Raw genomic sequence first — 21,010 nt, forward strand, 5'->3', positions numbered from 1 at the left:
CGTGCACGCTTGAGGCCTTTACGAACAATGTTCGCCGGGTACTGTCTGTTCAGGAGTTTGCACTCCAAGTCTGCTGCTTGTGTCTTAAAATCAACTATGTTGCTACAGTTACGCCGTAGGCGGAGAAATTGTCCGTACGGAAGGTTCTCACGCAAGTGGCGCGGGTGGAAACTACTGTACAAAAGCAGACTGTTCTTGGCTGTGGGTTTGAAGTGAGTGCTAGTTGCAAGTTTACCTCCTTTGGGGAAGATGTTTAGATCTAGAAACACCAGATTTTCGTTAGAAGCTGTGTGAGTAAATTTTAGGAACCGATCTTGTTGGTTCAGCCAGTTCATGAAACAGGTAACGGAGTCTCGGTCGCCCCTCCAGATGACAAATATGTCATCTATGTACCTCTTCCATGTAAGTACATGATGCCTATGGGGATTGCTCTGATCCAGAATTTTGGTGGATTCCAGGTGGTGTACGTAAAGGCCTGCCAGACTAGGGGCACAAGTGCTCCCCATACTGGTTCCGTGTCTTTGGAGGTAGTAAGTGTCCTCATATTGAAAAAAGTTCTTTGTGAGGGACAAAGAGATGCATTCGAGGACCACTTGTCTGGGGGTGTGGTAATCCCATGGTGTGGAGAATAGTACTTCCTCTATTATCTCCAAGGTTTCTCTATGTGGAAGACTTGTATAGAGGCTCTCCACGTCAAGTCCCACAAGAAGATCGTGTTCCGGGTCAAAGGGAACATCCTTGATCACTTGGAGGACTGCCTTGGTATCCCTTAGATCGGTATCGGTGGTCTGCACAATTGGCCGGAGGAATGCGTCTGCAAACTTAGATAGTGGTTCCAAGATCGAGTTTATGCCAGACACTATAGGCTGCCCAGGTGGATAAGGGGCGTCCTTGTGAATCTTGGGTATAGTGTAAAAGTACGGTACTTTTGGTTTGTCTTGGATTAGAAATTCACTCTCTTTTCTAGTCAGCCAATCGTGAGCTCTGGCTTCCTCAATCATTATCAGGATCGAGATCCTCACTTCCTCAGTTGGATCTTCTCTAAGCACCTGGTAATTACGTCCATCGTTCAACAGTTTCCTGCATTCCCTGTCGTAGTTACTATAGGTCTGTACAACTGTTGCCCCACCCTTATCGGCTGGTTTGATCACAATAGTTTGGTTATTCGCTAGTTCCTGCAAAGCAGCCTGTTCTCGTCTAGAAGTATTCCGAAAGATCTTGTCACCGTTGGGTAATTTCTCAAGATCATCCATTACTGCTTTTTCGAAAGTAAGCAGTTCTACAGGCATGGTGGAGTCTAGCGGGGTAAAAGTCGACTTTTTCTTTAACCCCGTATCAGACAGTTCGGTACCTTCGTTGGTAGAGTCCTGAAAGAAAGCCCGAAGTTTGAGTTTTCGCATGAACTCTTTCATCTCTTGGCAGATTTTAAACTTGTCCATTTTGTTCGTGGGAACATAGCCTAGACCTTTTGACAGAACCTTCTCTTGGTCTTCTGTTAGCTCTTGGTCCGACAGGTTCACTACTAGGTTCCCCGGCTGGTGGAGGCTGTTTGGCTCCGGGTTGACACACCTGGTGTGGTCTCCGGTTGTTGGTTCCAATGAACCTGAGTTCCTTTTCGATTTTTTCCCCTTCTGGGGCCTCGGCGCTGGCCTAAAAAAGGCTGCTGCCCATAGTAATTAAACTGGGGAGCCTGTGGGTCCCAAGGTTGAAAGGGATGACCCATGAAGGGTGGAGCCGGTGGGTATTGCATGTATCCTGGGGGTGCCTGGTATGGTATCCACCCTCTTCCGCCCCTTGGGAATTGCCCTCTGAAGGAGGGTTTCCCTCTGTTTGCACCCTGATTGCTATTCCTACTCGAGTTAGAGCTAATCGAGCTAGTATCAGAAAGGTTGGTGTCTTGATCACTGTTTTGACTTCTTGACACATAGTCTTTCTTAATGTACGGGTAAATCCGCTCATGTGTGAACTCCTCTGTGTCTTTTTTATGTTTTTTACTTTTACTTTTTTTCAGAGTGAGTTCGAACTCTGTCATTTCTTGGTTTAGTTCCTCGAGTCATTTCTTCAGGGCAGTAGGGGATAAGTAACTCTTGATTTTTACTTCCAGTTTCGAAATTTCAATTTTAAGTTCTTGGGTCAGCTTTGTCGCTGTCTTTACGATGAGAACCAACCAGTCTCTGGTGCATCTCCAGCTAATCAAGGACCAATCTCGTTTAAATTCGAGGTCATGGGTAAAGATGAAAGGTTCATTTTTAACTATTAGCCCTGATGGGGCTGTCTTGGACTTCAGATATTCCGACATGAATAGACCGTGGAGGGCCGTCTTGATCTGTGTTCTTCTTAGCACAGCCAATTCGTCCCAATCACTATCGTTCATGCATGGTTCGGTGTTACTTAGCCCTTCAAAAGGGCGGAGCGTGGCTAGAATCCTATCGACTTCCTCATCGTCAAATGTGAGGCCTCCTGCATCCTCCATGATGGATGGCTACTTAGAATAAGTGTGTGGTGACTATGTGTAGGTGTTTAGCTGTGATGTGCGTGAAAAAAATATATATAAACACAAGGCAGCCTAATGGGGTGCTATGTGTAGGTCCAGAACTACTGGTGTCTCGATCAACTCGAGAGAAAAAAAGACTCCCACAGCTGCACGCTGTCTAAAGACTAAGGAAATCAAAAGGGGGGGGAGTGAAGAGGTGGTGCCGGTGGGCACCGAGGTGGGCACGTCCTCCTCTTATCAGGGTTGTAGGTTAATCAAAAAGGGCCACCTCACATTGGGTGGATGTGTATCCAGATGTCATTGGAATACACCATCTTTGTTAAAATACCCCTCACACACCAAAAGGGCCCTTGGTGTCATGCTTCATCATCGGGGTCTTCCCGTCCCGCTGCGGGGCGGGGCAGTGCTGCGACAAGCGGATACGCTGGAGCACCTTTAGATGGAGGTGCTATGTGTTAGGAGTGAGTGTCAGTGGGGTCAGGAGTGATATAAGTGTGAGTTATTAAAAAATACCTGGCCTAGTGGAAAAAAGAATTTTATTAAACACTGGCTGGTATTATTAAAAGAAAAGTGAAGCGGAGAGATGGAGCAGGTTAATGGGCTCTCTCTCCTAAGTGGGTCAACATGTTTCGAGGCGCAAGGCCTCTTCGTCAGGACCTAGGGGGGATCCCCCTGTCACTCACTAGTGTTTCTCCACAGAGGTAGAAAAGTGTATATACAAAAAGTGAACAAAAAAGGACTATGTGAGTAACTACAACTAATAATTACAACACATATGCTACCACACTAATAATGTAGTTTGCCTGCAAGGTAAGAACAAAAAATTAAAAATTAAAAATGCGCCGATCCCAAAGTGCGCTTAACTCTAATTCACCTGTAATGGAAAATGAGAAACACGCAAAAATATACAAGATAGGGGTATGGGATCATGCGCAAACAGTGAAGATTGTTGAAGCATTTGGAAAACACACGGTCAGTCACACACAGAATAAGTAACACATAGGGGTTGAGAATAGCCAGGGATGGAGGTATTCAAATGCATACTTATCAGTGGGGGGGTCAATGCCTCATGAGCCAGCTTTAAGACAGAAGGGTATGGTGGGGTATCAGCTGCAGAGAGGGAGAAGAGGGAGTATAATGTAATTCTGTCCCAAAAGTTGTCTAGTTAAGTACAACCAGGTAAGGCTAGGATACAGGCTTCATCCTAGTGGAGACGGCTATGCCGTACTTACTGTGCCCCTAGCACGCTTGTGCTTCCTCCTTCGTCCGCGGCTTCCGTGGATATGAGGGAGGCAGAGGGCGGCGTGTTTATATACTGGGTAGTAATTGGTTAATTGTTCAATTAAGCGCTGAGAAAGCCCGCCGAATATATAAGGGCCAGAAAAGAAAATAAACCGGGCGGCCATGTTTAAGTGTTAGGTAGTACCTAAAGATGTAGTTATGATCTTCGGTTCTCAGTTCGGGTGCCCCGTTAATACCGGGTATTGACACACTTCTTAAGTCTACGGCAATTCTTAGCTTACTTGATTAACGGACTGAGGAGATCAGCCGGTAACAGCGCACAGTGCAGTCCGCTGTGGACCTGCGCATGCGTCGGAGTATTCGCACTGCGCGCATGCGTGTCGGGCAGTCACTGAGGACGGCGCGCATGCGTACAATTACCTTAGTCTAGTGTCTCAAGGGGACACATGCGTTACTCGGGAAGGAGGAACTGACAATACTCCCGGGTTTAGACACAATATGGCTATAGAGAAACTATTGAAGATAATAACTAAACCTTATCCATATTGATATTAGTCTGTACCTAAAAGAGTGAATAAAACTGCAATGTCAGTTATAAAAGGACCCGTGGGGTTAGAAAAATTAAGGGGCTAAGATATTAAGAAGGAGAGTACCAATTGCTTTATGATATGTTCATATATATATAAACACATTTAAGTTCCAGGGGGAATGGAAGGGGTGGAACCTCAGGGGAACCTTGGCTGTAGTGCCTCTATGATTCAGTAGCCATTCTTTCAAAAGGAAATTGCTTTTTGGAGACAGAGGTGTTTGCAGTAGTATCACACATAGCGAGCCCTAGGTATTCAGTTGGGCCCACGGGATGTCATCATTCAGGCCAGTGCGATGTGTCCCTAAGCGGAACACCCAGCGTTGTTCTTTCGATAGAAGGTCTCTATCATTGGGAAAGGCCTCAATGACAGTCCACTTCAGGTCATGGACACTGTGTCCTACGGTGGCAAAGTGTGTAGACATTTTTGTAGTTGACCTGTTGCAGCGTACATTGCTGCGGTGTTCACCCATTCGAATTTTCACGGGTCTGCTAGTCATACCCACATACTCCTTGTTGCAGGGACAGGTGATTAAGTACACCACATTGCGACTATTGCAATTAGTGAAGGCTCGCTGTTCCCATGTAGACTGGTTAGAAAATGTGATACTCCTGCTCTTCTTTGTGTATTGGCAAGATACACAGGTCCCACACGGGTGGTGTCCACTGACCCCTACGACTCTAGAAGGTTCAATTGCACCCGTTGCTTTTGGTCTGGTGTGGACCAGGAGATCCTTTAGGTTCATTCCTCTACTATGTGCAAACATGGGTTTGGGAAAATCCAGTTGGCCACATGATAACACCCTCCAATGTTTGTTCACGATCTTCGTGATCTGGTTGGAGTTGGTGTTGTAGGTGGTTACGCAGATGGGGCGCAGATCTGGTTCTTTCGCTTCGGTGTCGTCCAAAAGGGCTTCCCTGTTGTTATTACGTGCACGCTTGAGGCCTTTACGAACAATGTTCGCCGGGTACTGTCTGTTCAGGAGTTTGCACTCCAGGTCTGCTGCTTGTGTCTTAAAATCAACTATGTTGCTACAGTTACGCCGTAGGCGGAGAAATTGTCCGTACGGAAGGTTCTCACGCAAGTGGCGCGGGTGGAAACTACTGTACAAAAGCAGACTGTTCTTGGCTGTGGGTTTGAAGTGAGTGCTAGTTGCAAGTTTACCTCCTTTGGGGAAGATGTTTAGATCTAGAAACACCAGATTTTCGTTAGAAGCTGTGTGAGTAAATTTTAGGAACCGATCTTGTTGGTTCAGCCAGTTCATGAAACAGGTAACGGAGTCTCGGTCGCCCCTCCAGATGACAAATATGTCATCTATGTACCTCTTCCATGTAAGTACATGATGCCTATGGGGATTGCTCTGATCCAGAATTTTGGTGGATTCCAGGTGGTGTACGTAAAGGCCTGCCAGACTAGGGGCACAAGTGCTCCCCATACTGGTTCCGTGTCTTTGGAGGTAGTAAGTGTCCTCATATTGAAAAAAGTTCTTTGTGAGGGACAAAGAGATGCATTCGAGGACCACTTGTCTGGGGGTGTGGTAATCCCATGGTGTGGAGAATAGTACTTCCTCTATTATCTCCAAGGTTTCTCTATGTGGAAGACTTGTATAGAGGCTCTCCACGTCAAGTCCCACAAGAAGATCGTGTTCCGGGTCAAAGGGAACATCCTTGATCACTTGGAGGACTGCCTTGGTATCCCTTAGATAGGTATCGGTGGTCTGCACAATTGGCCGGAGGAATGCGTCTGCAAACTTAGATAGTGGTTCCAAGATCGAGTTTATGCCAGACACTATAGGCCGCCCAGGTGGATAAGGGGCGTCCTTGTGAATCTTGGGTATAGTGTAAAAGTACGGTACTTTTGGTTTGTCTTGGATTAGAAATTCACTCTCTTTTCTAGTCAGCCAATCGTGAGCTCTGGCTTCCTCAATCATTATCAGGATCGAGATCCTCACTTCCTCAGTTGGATCTTCTCTAAGCACCTGGTAATTACGTCCATCGTTCAACAGTTTCCTGCATTCCCTGTCGTAGTTACTATAGGTCTGTACAACTGTTGCCCCACCCTTATCGGCTGGTTTGATCACAATAGTTTGGTTATTCGCTAGTTCCTGCAAAGCAGCCTGTTCTCGTCTAGAAGTATTCCGAAAGATCTTGTCACCGTTGGGTAATTTCTCAAGATCATCCATTACTGCTTTTTCGAAAGTAAGCAGTTCTACAGGCATGGTGGAGTCTAGCGGGGTAAAAGTCGACTTTTTCTTTAACCCCGTATCAGACAGTTCGGTACCTTCGTTGGTAGAGTCCTGAAAGAAAGCCCGAAGTTTGAGTTTTCGCATGAACTCTTTCATCTCTTGGCAGATTTTAAACTTGTCCATTTTGTTCGTGGGAACATAGCCTAGACCTTTTGACAGAACCTTCTCTTGGTCTTCTGTTAGCTCTTGGTCCGACAGGTTCACTACTAGGTTCCCCGGCTGGTGGAGGCTGTTTGGCTCCGGGTTGACACACCTGGTGTGGTCTCCGGTTGTTGGTTCCAATGAACCTGAGTTCCTTTTCGATTTTTTCCCCTTCTGGGGCCTCGGCGCTGGCCTAAAAAAGGCTGCTGCCCATAGTAATTAAACTGGGGAGCCTGTGGGTCCCAAGGTTGAAAGGGATGACTCACACTTATATCACTCCTGACCCCACTGACACTCACTCCTAACACATAGCACCTCCATCTAAAGGTGCTCCAGCGTATCCGCTTGTCGCAGCACTGCCCCGCCCCGCAGCGGGACGGGAAGACCCCGATGATGAAGCATGACACCAAGGGCCCTTTTGGTGTGGGAGGGGTATTTTAACAAAGATGGTGTATTCCAATGACATCTGGATACACATCCACCCAATGTGAGGTGGCCCTTTTTGGTTCTCGTAAAAGAACCTGCCCTGGGGGGACCTTGTGTCAAATGAAGGCGAGCATGAATATTTGGCATGTCAGATAGATGAGGTTGTGAGATCTAAGAATTCATCAATGAAGTCCGAGGTCTGACTGGGAGGCCTGTGAATGAGCAGAAAGGTGGGTGTCTGGGTTGCAGATAGCGGGAAATGGCATGTTAGCATGGAGTCAAATATTATTTGCTTGCCTTGGGTGCAGGACTAGGAGGACTCATGAATGACAGGGAGGTCATTGACAGTATGGGGTGAAGGGTACACAATGTGTAGAAAAGTAAGGTCAAGGTAATTTCTCAAGACTCCACTGCAGCTTGCAATAGCCATTGCCAGTGCTGCTAAATTAAAAAATCCAAACAACTACTAATCACCATAATTCTACAACTGCTTCAAATTCAGACTATTCCAGGCCAACCAAAGCTGCAAGAATGGTATGGACAGGTTGGTAATATTCATTTTTAAAGTATATTTGTTAAACACTCTGCTGATATGCTCACTTTAAGAATAACAGAGCCACCATGTGGTAAATTGTCGAGTGCTGGTGATAAGAATAAAGTGCTGGTGCAAAGCACTAGCACAAATTCAGCACTGGCTGGGTAATGCACATGATTTTATCCACCCTCTTAAGTTTCAGTGGAACAGGGGTTATGGGTAAAGGCACTTTCAGGTCCAAACAGATTATGCCATTGTCTGTGTCCGCCTTTTGTTTGGGATGCTCAGGCGATGGGACATTTCAGAGTTGATTGAAGAATGGAGCGGACAGATACTTATGTTACTTAACGTGCAGATGGATGGTGAAAAATTAAGTTTTCTTGCCTGGCTTCTTCTTTTTAAAGATGGTTTAACATGGAGTACTACTTACACCCTAAACTTCAGCGATTGCTCAATGGTCCCCTATATAACGTTACACATTTGCAACCACACCGGCCTAATATTATTTTCATTCTATGCACCCACAAGCGTACACACATTAATTCCATGCAGTGTAGGACTAGGAGGTCATCAGTGATGTAATTTAACATGCCATGAGTGATGTAACATGTGGTGATAAGAAGTGCAAGGCCAGGGTGCAAGTTATAGTTAAGTCAGTAAACTAGAATTGGTGAATTTATTTATTATTTTTTTTCAAATGTTAGTTTTATCTTATTTCATCACCGAACTATAACGTCACTTTAAACATTGTTTTTTTTCCAGTGAAATTCTGTTTTTTTTAATGTAAATTAAGATCTTATCACCAGACCAGACTATAACCTCACTTTAACCTTTGGTTTTTTTCCAATTAATTGCTGCGGTTTTTTTTGCATCAAAGTTGAGCATACACTCAAGTCCCTCAGGTAACCTGTTCAGGGGCCAAATTCCCCCCCAACCCCAAACCATAGGTGATCAAACCCTGCGTTCTCTTTTCTTTTACATTTTCTTTTTAGTACCGCAGTACTCCTGTAATATCCTCCGTGCAAGCTTGTATGGCTGTACAGTAAAAGCTTCCTTGTACCTGGATGCCAGGGTGAACCTACCATGCCCCCTTGTACCCTTTTAAAAAACTTTTTTAGACCCTGACTCGGGAACAGACTGTCCCGTAAAGGTGTCCGCCACATTTTCTACTGTTTTTTGGCCAGAAAGCTTGGTACCATGGGACTTGGCCCCTGGTATTGAGATGACAATATTATTTTTCTGCAGATGCCATCGCAAGAGGCGCAAGCGAAATGTAGACCTCGTGGGTCCCACGTGAAGCCTGAGGGTCATCGGGGAATGATGAGATGAGTCCCTGGGCAAAATGTCAACGTGAAACACCCTGTGAATTAATGTACTGAGGACCAGGAAATAATCAAGCAGAGCTAGTCAGCCATAGACCGTGGAGTAGTTTGTGTAACCATTGCCGGTAGGGTGATATGTTCTCCATGCATCCACCAGCCCTAACGCAGATGTCAGTGAGCTAAGCCTGGACCAGGCTGTATCTACTACTCTGCCCTGAGTATGCCACCTATCCGTTTGGGGATTCATCACATCGTTCCAGTCTCCTCCGATCATTGATTGACCCCAGGGCTGGTCCCTGCCACAAACTTATCACAAGGTCTACAAAGGTCTGTCTTTATGGAGGAGGGGCATATATACTGCAGAGCATGAGAGATTCACCATTTTTGGTGTTTGTAACTATTGCGTATCTGCCAATACTGTCCACATTTTGGTGGACTTTAAGGGAATACTACGCTGGATCAATTAGCAAGTACCTCTTGACCCCCTCGTATATAGGTCTCTTTTATTAAATAATTTTCAGTCCCAGAAACAAGTGTCGTTTGTACTCTGGTAACAACATGGCTTAACAAACAAAACAGATGTAGACTAATATTCATATAAATCAAAAAGCTATACTTCATCAATGCGAATTAAGAGAAACAATATCAAAAATGAACTTTCACCCTAACACAGCAAATGTATGTGCAACTTTTGTTTGATATCAATAAAAACTTTAACTATTATTGAAAGCATCATACAATTTAGAGGACTACACAGGAGTAAGAGCAGTAGCCCTAACCTGAAACTTCAAGGTTATACTGCCCCGTACAAAAACTCACATACTTTGATCCAGGATAGGGGCTGCGTGGACGGACACAGTACCGCAAGATACATATGGGCAACTGAAGGGTGAGATTGAGGAGTTCCATACCCTCCAATAATGAACTAAGTAGTCTCAGGAGTTGAGGAAAATCAAGAAAACATGGAGTTCAGTGGTCCAGCTTCTGATGCGATTGTACAGTCAATAGAAAGCACGTCCAGTTGTCAAACTGTTACACTCAAGCTCCTTGGAACCTAGAAAAACAGAATCCAATACATATACCATACAACCCTTTGCAGAAATTAGCAATTTATTTTAATACATATGTAATACAGAATGTATACTTACAGCAGGTCAGTGTTTCCAGTTAAATAAAATAAAAACCGTTATTCCCTCTTTCAAATATAAAAATCACTAAATTAAAGTTTTAAAATGACAATAGCGTGGTCAAAGCTTTACAATACATCACCAGTTACCACAGAAATTAGGATTACCAACCATGAACATACTCCATCGCTTTGGCAATAAGGGATGATTTTGTTTGAACAGTGTATAAACTTAACATATCAAAGACTGTTTACATCTTCATATTGCACTCATTTATATACAACAGATTGCAACTTAAAATACATAGCTGAAAATAGGACTGCACACAAACGCATCACAATTAAAATATAGAACTGAGGCCCAAAAAATGGTATGAATATTTAAAAAAATTATAGAAATGTAATACAAGTATGTACATAGTGTATGGACTGTATCAATAAACAATATGTACATTTCAATTCGATGTGTGTAAGATTTAGTGTAACTATGTTCATTAATACAGGCTGTTAAACAGCTTTAAGCTAAATCACATTTTAAATACGGACAAAATAAAAAAAACAACATACTCCACCTTCTTATTCACTGGTAGAAAAACTAGATTGCTTGGTCATAAAAAATAAAATCTTTTAACATCTCAAACTAGGCACAACAATGACAAAGCAAGAGTTCTTGCACGGTCAGTCCGCCTCAATGTGCCGCGGGTAAACAGAGCCTTGTGAATATTTCTGGCCTTGCTGGTCAGATCCAGAAACAGAGTAAACACCGCCTTACGCTCAGTGTTACATTAGTGCTATACACCTACATTCCACGACATGTTCCTATATTTAATGTGCCATTTTTTCAGTCACTAAGTGAATGATAAATCTGTAACGAGCATACTCTTAGAATATACACCTCTGTCAAGACAAAGACAATATTGCCACCAAAAATCCCCCAAAAAATGATAGACAGACATCTTTTGATGAGACCTGGCGTGAACAACATACCCCGACGTGTGAACAACGTACGCTGACGCCTGCTCGCGCCACTGCCGCAAACCTCCTTGTTCCTCGGCCTTAGTGGTGTGGGTCGCAGCGATTTGCACATGCCCAAAATGCTTAACTTTGGAAATGTTCCTGAGTCTTTTTGAGCAAAACCACGTACATAACTCAAACAGGCTTTCATTTTGAAAATAAATCAAGCGACCGAAGAGGAGCTTGAGATCCCGTGGACGGTTGTGCTTGTTGGAGTTCCGCTTATGGCGTTGAAAATGTGAAGAGAGTTCGGCATAACACTGATTTTTTCTTCGCCAAAGGCAATCTTGGAAAAAAACATGAAAACCAATGATTATCCAACTCAGGATTCAGCGAGAGCATATTACGGGACAAATGAGTTTTAACAATTCAATTCATGCTTCGTATCCAAAATAATTACAATCCTCATGCTGAAATGTAACTTGGTAGTAATTCGTTTTTTATCGTCAAAACGGCTTAAATAACTGCGCGTCAATAACAATTTTATGAGTTTATTAAAAAAACAAGTTAAAAATTCCAATACAATAAAACTAAATAAACGAAGACTTTACCATCCCATCTTAGGTTAGCATGAAGGATAGCGGGGAAAAAAAGAAATAAAATCATTTCATTAGGACTTGTTAGTAACAGAAGAGCCATATCAACGTTGTTTGCATTTGCAGTCTACAGGTAATCGTGCAAACTCATCCCAGTGTCAACATTTGCCTTTGGTGTGCTATGAGGCTGCTCTTAGGCATGACAATAAAGCTCACACTGTGAGACTCTCAGTGCACTGTCCAAAGCATCATGTTTTTTACGTAGGCTTCACAGCTTTATACGTCTGCTAAAAGTATTTAATAAAGAAAAGTAATACATTTTATAATTCATAACATATCTAGGGCTTTGGGTCAACCCCCTTCAGCAATTACTCAGCTGTAGTGTCATTCACATGTTGGATCAGCCAGAAGAACTTCACACAGTGAATGGGGCACAGGTCAGCCCCTTCAGCCATTAGGTTTGTGACAGTGTCATTCTCATTGGGATTAACCTACTAGCCAGCCATTCAGGGCATGACATGTCAGGGAGAGGAGTGATGCCATTTTGCATATCTACAACTGAGCCCGTGTTGTGTCTGGAAGGAGCTGGCATCCAGAGGCAAAGTAGCCCACCATCCTGCAGTAACATCCTTTTTGGTGGATACCCTAACAGCAGATGTCTTGCCATTTGAATATTCATAAGCATAAGACAGGACCCGGATTCTTTTCACCAATGGTCCATCGCGCTGGAATGTGCTGCTATGTGGCTTAATACCATCTTGGTAGTGACAGGAGGGAGCCAAAACAACACCATCCGTGAGCACTGATATCAATTTATTAACCTTTCTCCTATGCCCTTCACACTAATTACAAGTGACAGCATACCAAAGTCTAACTTGGGACCAGTTTATGATGTTCAGGAGCGTACTTTAAGGAATGGGGAGGTGGAAAGGTAGGGAGGATCTGCAGTTAGAGTATGCACCAGAAAGAGTGGTACCACGGATAAGCAACTAATTCTTCTGATGGATGCTTGTAAGCAAAGATTCTTCACAGAATAGATGTAACAGCACAACCTCCCTAAAATGTAGTGTCTCTTGAGTAAATTCAGCGTAGGATGTTATGCAGGACTGAGCGACAAATGGGCCTTCCCAATGGATATATCTGTCAAGACAGCAGTGTTTTGTGAATGTGACACATTAGAGTTGCAGCTTGGCCGATATACACATTTGGCATTCCTTCCACTTAACAAAACACTGTTGTAGCAACTTTGGCCCTGGTACAATTAATCTTCAGGGGTTTCCTTCTTTGCCAGCGTGTAGCAGATTTTCCTGCCAAGGATTATCCACCTGGCTAGAGTCCACTTTTCAACAGCCTTCCCTTTCCATGTCCTGGTGAATCCCACAAAGAGCTGGTCATCTAAACAATGGTCAAGAGAGGAGATCAAAAGCCCGGACTCTATCTGGCCGTTGTCTGTGATGGACTACAGTACGCCTACCTTGAGCAGCCAGTCATAGAGAGATGGGAATGCAGGTATTCCAGATTGCAGAAGATGAGAAGCGACCATCATTTCCGTGAACATTTGAGGGGCTGAGGTGAGGCTGAAGGGCAGCACGGAGAATTGAAAATGTTATGACCCCACCATAGAACACAGGTAACATCTATGGGGCAGCAGGACGAATATATGAAAATACGCATCCTGAAAGTCCCAGGACGCCATGCAGCTCACAAATGCTCCATAGCAGAGAGGAACTGAGCCACAATGAACATTATGAATTTGTCTTTCTTCAAAAATGTATTAAACGGCCGAAGATCTAGTATATTAAGCCTGAGACCAACGTCCCTTGAGATAAGGAAGTACTGCAAATAGCACCACCGCCCCTCTTCGAGTACAGCACTCACTTAATGGCGCTGTTGCCCAGCAGGAGATTCACTCCTTGCATCAAGATAGAGACTGAAAATCGTTTTGTTGTGGGGGGAATAAGAGCTGGGGATGAAATGAAAGGATTTCTAGTGTGCTAGACTTAACCATGTGTTCTGTCTAGATTTCAGGGATTTGGTCTTCTGTCAGTAAAGGGGACAACAGTTTTGAAACAATGGTGAATTTTGATCTTGCCTCCCTAGGATTTCTTCTGTAGAATATGTCAGAGGGTTATCGAATTCGGGATGAGTTTGATAATAGAAGCAACTATAAAGTTATTGAGCTTTCTGAACCATAAGACAACAGGCCTGAAGGAGGTGGATACCTTCTTGCTACTGCGTTCATTGTGTATAAAGGAGCCAATGAGAACCTGGTATGACTAAAATAGGCAAAGTTTTTCAGACATAATGAGATTAGTGATCTGGAGTGTGGCCAGCTGTGTGGGTGTGACCATTTGTAAGAAATTCACTAACTTGGATGGATTACATGAACGAGTAGGATGCCCCAATGACACATTCCACAAGTAAGTACTTAAATGATGTAGGAGGCTGGCTTAGTATATGGTGCTCAGTTATGGGGGCATACCGGAGGGGCATACCTTATTCCTCTGTGTCCCGCTCTTGCTTCCTTACCGCTGCTGCACCCGGCCATCAGCGCAGCGTGGTCGGACTGGGGGACTACATCTCTTGTGAGCCCTTGCGGCGGAAGCCGCCACCGCCTGCACTGCCCCGCGCCCGGAGGCGCTTAAAAGAGAAGAGAGCCCCGGTGGAGCGGGGCCGTGTGGCAGATCTTTGGGGGCATACCGGAGGGGCATACCTGATTCCTCTGTGTCCCGCAGTTGCTTCCTTCCCGCTGCTGCACCCGGCCATCAGCGCAGCGTGGTTGGACTGGGGGACTACATCTCCCGTGAGCCCTGGCGGCGGAAGCCGCCACCGCCTGCACCGCGCCGCGCCCAGAGGCGCTTAAAAGCGAAGAGAGCCCCGGTGGAGCGGGGCCCTGTGGCAGATCTTTGGGGGCATACCGGAGGGGCATACCTGATTCCTCTGTGTCCCGCTGTTGCTTCCTTCCCGCTGCTGCACCCGGCCATCAGCGCAGCATGGTTGGACTGGGGGACTACATCTCCCGTGAGCCCTTGCGGCGGAAGCCGCCACCGCCTGCACTGCACCGCGCCCGGAGGCGCTTAAAAGCAAAGAGAACCCCCGCGTCGCGGGATCGCGTGCGGGTTGCTCCGGGTTAAGGGCGGGACCGCCTGTGACCGTCCGGGATCGGAGGGGGTCGAGTCGGACCACCCCCCTAACATCTACTGTACTCTAAGGTACTGTTACGAATCATTCTACTTATCGAGTTATCATGGGGAAAAAGAGAACTGATGGCAGTAAACTTAACGGCGGGGGAGGAGCAACCTTGGACTCATATTTGATAAAAGTAACAAGCTTGGTAAATGAGGAAATTGAAAGAATAGAAAGAAGGCTCTCATTGGATCCAGGCCGCACTACTACTGCCATGATACATGATCCTCATGTTACACAGCCTGAAACCCCAGGTATACCGCGGGACCTATTAGATTCGGCTGGCTCACTTTTAATGTCAAAAAGTAGTCATCTTCAGTCACTAAATGCATCTCCAGTGGATATTATTGAAGATGTTTTATCTTGTAGTTCTCCGCTACCTACACCTGTCACAAGACGATGTACAAGGGCTGGTGGGTTGGTACCCCCTGGCAAGGTAAAACATAAGGGGCCTAGGAATTCAAAAGCTAGACTAAAAACATCTAAACAACCACTCCTGAATTCCCCACTCTCACTTGAGGATCTGACTAATTCCATCTGGCCAACACTCAAAGGGAAATTAGATCTTACCCTAACCCCTATCATGCTACGGTTGTCGATCATTGAAGAGAGGATGACTACACTAGAGCAAAATAGGGGTTTAATAGCCTTACCCAATGCCCCCTTAGTAGGATGCGGACCACCCCAGATGAGGGATGGCCAGTCAGTCAGCATTGGGGGGCAGGTACAAACATCACTTTCAAGGGAAGATAATCTGGACATAGAGGGGGTAGGATCTAAAGATCAAGACCCTGTGTCTATCGCCACACAACATACTAGTGGACTAGCAAATCAGGGGAAAGAGATTACATACGCGACCACTGTAGCCACTAGTGTAGGCGCTACCTTAGATAGACACACTTATTCCCCTCATGTGCGTGAGTTATTTCAATGTATCCCTGAGGCTCTACCCTTAGTACTTGTTTTGGCTAATGCTCCTACCCTGGGTCCCGGCCAAGTGGAATCAGCTGCTTCTTCAGTTGATAAAGCATCGCATTGTCTAGGTAACAACATGAGGATATCTCCTAGGAGCAAACAACAACTTGCAGGGGAAATTTTAATGGCTAGAAGGGTGCCATGGTTTGGCGATCGCAGAAAGAAATTTAGGGGTGATTGTATAGCCATGAACTTCTCGAGCCCACAGGTGTTGATAGATGTGTTGGCTAATTTACTTCCCCCACAGTTAAGGAACTCATCTATTATTCCATTGACTTTAGAGTTCTTTTATGATAGGAGCTGGTATGCAACGAAACTAAGTCATTCTAGGCTAAGACGTTTTCACCTACCCAGACCATTTGATAATGCTACTCCACTTAGTAGGGGTGGAATTTGCTTAAAAAAACGGTTTGGGGTTTTGACTGACATGGAGGAATGTGACTGACTGGCCAGGGACCATAATTCTAACCAGGGAGGAAGACTAATACACAATAGAATGTACGACCCTGGGGGTCAGGGTAGGCTAGGTACTAGTAAAGACTTGCAATCATTGACAACTCCATTGGAACTAACAACAGTGAATATCGAGCCCGCTCATGCTAGTGACCCCCTGCCCATGACAGGTCCGAACCATATCAGGGAGAGTGATCCTTGTAACATAGGTAGTGATCTATCAGGGTTCAAGCCCCTAAGACTTCTAGCGCATCCTATAGGGATAGAGGGTGATACCACAGGTCAAGTCTGTTCTTTCAATCTAACTATTACGCCTCAAAACTATGATAGGCTGTCCCTACTTACATGGAACATAGCGGGAATTGGTAATAAGATATCATCTCCCGAATGGGGCAGGTTAATTGACCAGTATGATATTAACCTTTTTCAGGAGACTTGGTCAACTGTTCCAGTGTTTCGTACGGGGTTCCTTAACTTTTATGTTCCCGCTATTAAGAAAGTAAAAGGTCGGCCAGTTGGAGGGCCTACAATTTGGGTTCAACAGAACCTAAGATGTAAGGTGCATCAAATTAAATCTCCACTGCATGACATTATGACACTTATGCTGGATTGGCCAAATGGTATTAGGGTGGCACTTTTTAATGTATATGCCAGAGGGCTTGTGGGGGGACATAAATCCGAAACAATAGACGCTCTTGACTCCCAGCTTGAGGCCCTCCCAGAGCAGTTAAGGTCTATAGTGGGTGGTGATTTTAATACAACTTTTGAACCACTCGGTCAAGAGGACCAGATACTCACTGCAGATGAGGATAATAGGTGGGGAATTTCACAACTCAAAGTACCCCCTGTAAAGCGATGGACACCTGCAGCGATACAATTGAATGCAATGTGTTTAGAAAGAGGGCTTAGAGCAGCAAATGGAAGAACCCCCTCTGACCGTCTGGGTGCAACCACCTTTGATAATGGAAGATATAGTAGCCGAATAGACTACCTGCTGGTGGATATAAGAGCATGGCACTATTTGGTTGACATGACTGTTAAACCCAGTCTGGAAAGTGATCACAATCCCCTTTTTTCAACATTCCAAGTGCACCAGAAAGTTAGAGATGACACTCCGGGGGGTCGGTTGGACACATTAGATATAGTTTCCTCAATTAACATGCACCACATCAAATGGGGTAAATTAATTCAGAATACCGAGAAACTAGAGGCGCTTAAATTCGAGGTTGTCAATGAACTAGCCCTTTTGAGCCCACAATCCAGTAGCTTGGATTTTCCTAAAATAATGCTAGAGGCACACAATTTTTTTCTCTAGACTTAAAACCTTTTTCAGTAAAACAATAAAACCTGAAAAGGGAGATAAAAAGATGTATATGGCTAGTTGGTACAATAATGCATGTAAACAAGCCCGCGAAAATCTGAGCGTGGAACTTAGGTCAAAGAATCCCTGCAAAGTACGAGAGGCTAGGGATAAATATAGATGCGCGCAGAGAGCTGCCAAAAGAGAGTGGGACGAGGATAGATGGCGGGATTTGAAATCAGCCTGTACTGCAAACGACTCCAAGCGCTTTTGGTACATCATAACATGGGATAGGGGAGGTATAGCAAAACCACGGCAAAATAATGTCCCCAAATCCCAGTGGCTGGATTTTTTCAAACCACAGTACGCTTGTAGCTTGTCAGAGACAGAGTCCCCCCTACCACCCACTATCTTTTACCAAAACCAGCTTTTTACTCTAAAGGATGTGAGCACAGCACTAGATTGTGTGGCTAATGGTAGAGCCCATGGCATGGACGGCATTCCTGCCGACGTCTTTTTAAGCGATAGGCTGTCTTGGTGCGAGTATTTTTAACTCTTAGCTAATGCAGTAGCTATGGGTGCTCCGATCCCTCTTTCGTGGAAAGGAGCTGAAATTATACCGGTCCACAAGAAGGGTGATAATTCCCCCCCAAGTAACTATAGACCCATCAGTCTAATAGACTCAGCTCAAAAACTTATTGGTCGATTAGTTCAAAATAAAATACAAACATGGGTAGAGGAACATAATATTTTATCCCCATTTCAAGCCGGCTTCCGCCCTAGCATTAGTTCCGTTGATCAAGTTTTTTATTTCATTGCACTTTATTGGAGGAATGTTGTTTTAACCAAAGGGACATTATACGCCGTCTTTGTAGACCTGAAATCAGCCTTTGATTTAGTTCCCCGCTCTAAACTGTGGAAGGTCTTGGCGGATTTAGTGATGTCCCCTGAGCTATTGACCCTTGTCATCCGCCTACATGAGAACAACTTCGCCACAATTAGATGGGGGCACAAGGTGAGGTCACTGACGCATTCCCTGTCGAGCGAGGTGTTCGACAGGGATGTGTCTTGGCACCCACACTGTTTTCACTATACATAAATGGTATAGTAGACCACCTACGTAGTTCCCCTACAGATGCCCCTGTTCTGGTGGGGATCCGAGTACCCATCCTCATGTTCGCGGATGACACGCTGATTATATCGCGGACTCCGAGTGGGTTGCAGAAGGCTGTGAACGCATTTGGGGAATTTTGTCAATCACGTGGACTTGAGATTAACACCTCAAAAACCAAGTACATGTCCCTGAACCAGCGGAAAAGATTTAAAGGTAAAATTATCCTAAATGACACCCCTCTAGAGGAAGTAGAGGCCTTCACTTACTTAGGTATCTTATTTCAGAGTAATATGGGTTGGAAAGGACACTCAGGACATGGCTATTTTAAAATTTCACCAACTTGCTGGAGCAGCATCCTCCAAACATAAATCTTCTTTTACAAAGCCTATTACACCGGCCTTAGAAATGTATCACACAAAAGTATTAAGTGCTATTTTGTATGGTTCAGAGCTTTAGGGATTTTCAAATCTGGGCCAACTGGCTACATCAGAGAGAAAATTTCTACGTAGTTTGGTTGGCGTTCCCCAAAGCACCCCTACTGTTCCGTTGTTTTTTGATTTAGGTGTGGTGGATATAGCGAGACTGCGGCCATTATTATGGAGACGTATCTGTACTACCCCAGAAGTGGCACATTATGCTACTGCATTGAGGGATGTGATCAAGGCAGATAGTTTTCATTCTATCCAGTGACTCAAGGAGCTACGGTCACTTTTAAAAGACTTGGATCTCAATCATTTATGGGAAGAATCTGACATGTTAATTTTCCCATCTAAAAAGCAATTGAAAGAGAAATACTGGGAAATGGTCTGGGCAAAAGTCCAGAGAAGCAGATTAAGTACTAACTTAACAGATCGCTTCCTAGATTTCAAAATACGTCCCTGTTGTGAGGCATACTGGGACATCATAGAAAGCCCGCAAGACCGTAAACTGTACTTTCAATTCAGGGTCGGGACATTATCTGTAAAAGCTTTTACCTCTAAATGGACATCATTAAGAGATGATAAATGCCAGAACTGTTTAAATGTGGTTGAGTCCATAGCACATGTATTTTTTGTGTCCCCTCTATGTAGCACCTCGGCACAAATGGTTAAAACCCATTTGCCTAAATCTGGGTACCAGGAGGCACATAGAAGCATCAGGAATATTAGAGTCAGATTGTTCTCCCTGTATAGCGGTTGCAGTTGCAAAATTTTTAAAGTGGGCTTGGATTATACGCACTCGCACTTTTTAGCCACAAGATGTTAGCTTGTAAATTACCTGTTGTTCCCAAAAATGGAAAAAAGGTTTTAAATATTGTAGTATTTTTTTTAATTGGCAACAAATGTGCTTTTTAAGATTAATTGTATTAATAACGACAGTATCATTGAATTTAATAATTTTTTTAACTTGTGTATGGTTATGTATTATTTATAGTGTATTGTCTAGTGATGAATTGTATGTTGCTTTTATGACAATCTGTCGAATAAAGCTTTTGAAATTGAAAGTGTAAAAAGAAAACATTTTGGACAGAATGCGGAACAATGTCATACATTCACCGAAATACAAAGATCTGGGCCTAAATCTATTGTTTTTTGCTCCCCAAGCCATTCCAGTTCAGACCCAGCCATATGCATATCAGTCTTGACTTTGTTCTCCCCACGGGAACAGTCCAGCCCGAACTGCCAAGCCAGGTCCTCCTTGGACTGGAAACAAGCATCCTAGGACCGGTTTCAGGGGTTCACCTCCTCATCAGCCAGGCTAGCTTGACTCCAGTGGCATGGAGAGCACGGAATCCACGTCTGGGCATACCCGTCCCACTCGGGGTGACAAAAGCAAAAAGAACAACTGATGGACAGAATGCTGAACAAAGTCATACATTCACACCAGTACAGAGATCTGGGCTTAAATCCATCGATTTGCATATAGCTGGGTTCAAACTGGTAGCACAGAAATATGGATTAAACCCGGATCTGTGACTGGGCGTGAGTGGTTGAAAAGTTTCAGGACCCAGTCCATCATCTTGTTGTGTTTGCTATGTTCGCCTTAAGTGGCCAAGGGTATGCACAGACGTGGGTCCCTTGCTCGCTGTGCCACTGGATTCAAGCTAGCCTGGCTGATGAGGGGGGAAACCCCGAAACCGATCCTAGGACGCTTGTTTCCGGTCCAGGGAGGACCCGGCCTGGCAGGTTGTGCTGGACTGTTCCCATGAGGGACAGGGTCATGACTGATTTGCATATGGCTGGGTCCACACTAGGGTGGCATAGTGAGCAAAATAACCATGGATTAAACCCAGATCTGTGACAGGGGGTGACTGGTTGAAAGGTTTCAGCACTCT

General features: G+C 44.7%; 1 protein-coding gene across 9 annotated transcripts in view; it reads right to left on the reverse strand.

The window, feature by feature from the left end:
* Positions 1-10,084: 10,084 nt before the first annotated feature.
* Positions 10,085-21,010, reverse strand: part of DOCK9 (dedicator of cytokinesis 9) — a 1,161,971-nt gene continuing 1,151,045 nt past the window's right edge. For all 9 annotated transcript variants that reach the window (XM_078657525.1, XM_078657521.1, XM_078657523.1 and 6 more), the window contains one exon: positions 10,085-11,418. In XM_078657525.1, the coding sequence (XP_078513651.1) occupies positions 11,296-11,418 (123 nt within the window). In that variant the 3' untranslated portion in view covers positions 10,085-11,295. The remainder of the gene's footprint in view (positions 11,419-21,010) is intronic.

The sequence above is a fragment of the Lissotriton helveticus genome, chromosome 8 (genome assembly GCF_964261635.1).
Source record: "Lissotriton helveticus chromosome 8, aLisHel1.1, whole genome shotgun sequence".
Taxonomy (NCBI): domain Eukaryota; kingdom Metazoa; phylum Chordata; class Amphibia; order Caudata; family Salamandridae; genus Lissotriton; species Lissotriton helveticus.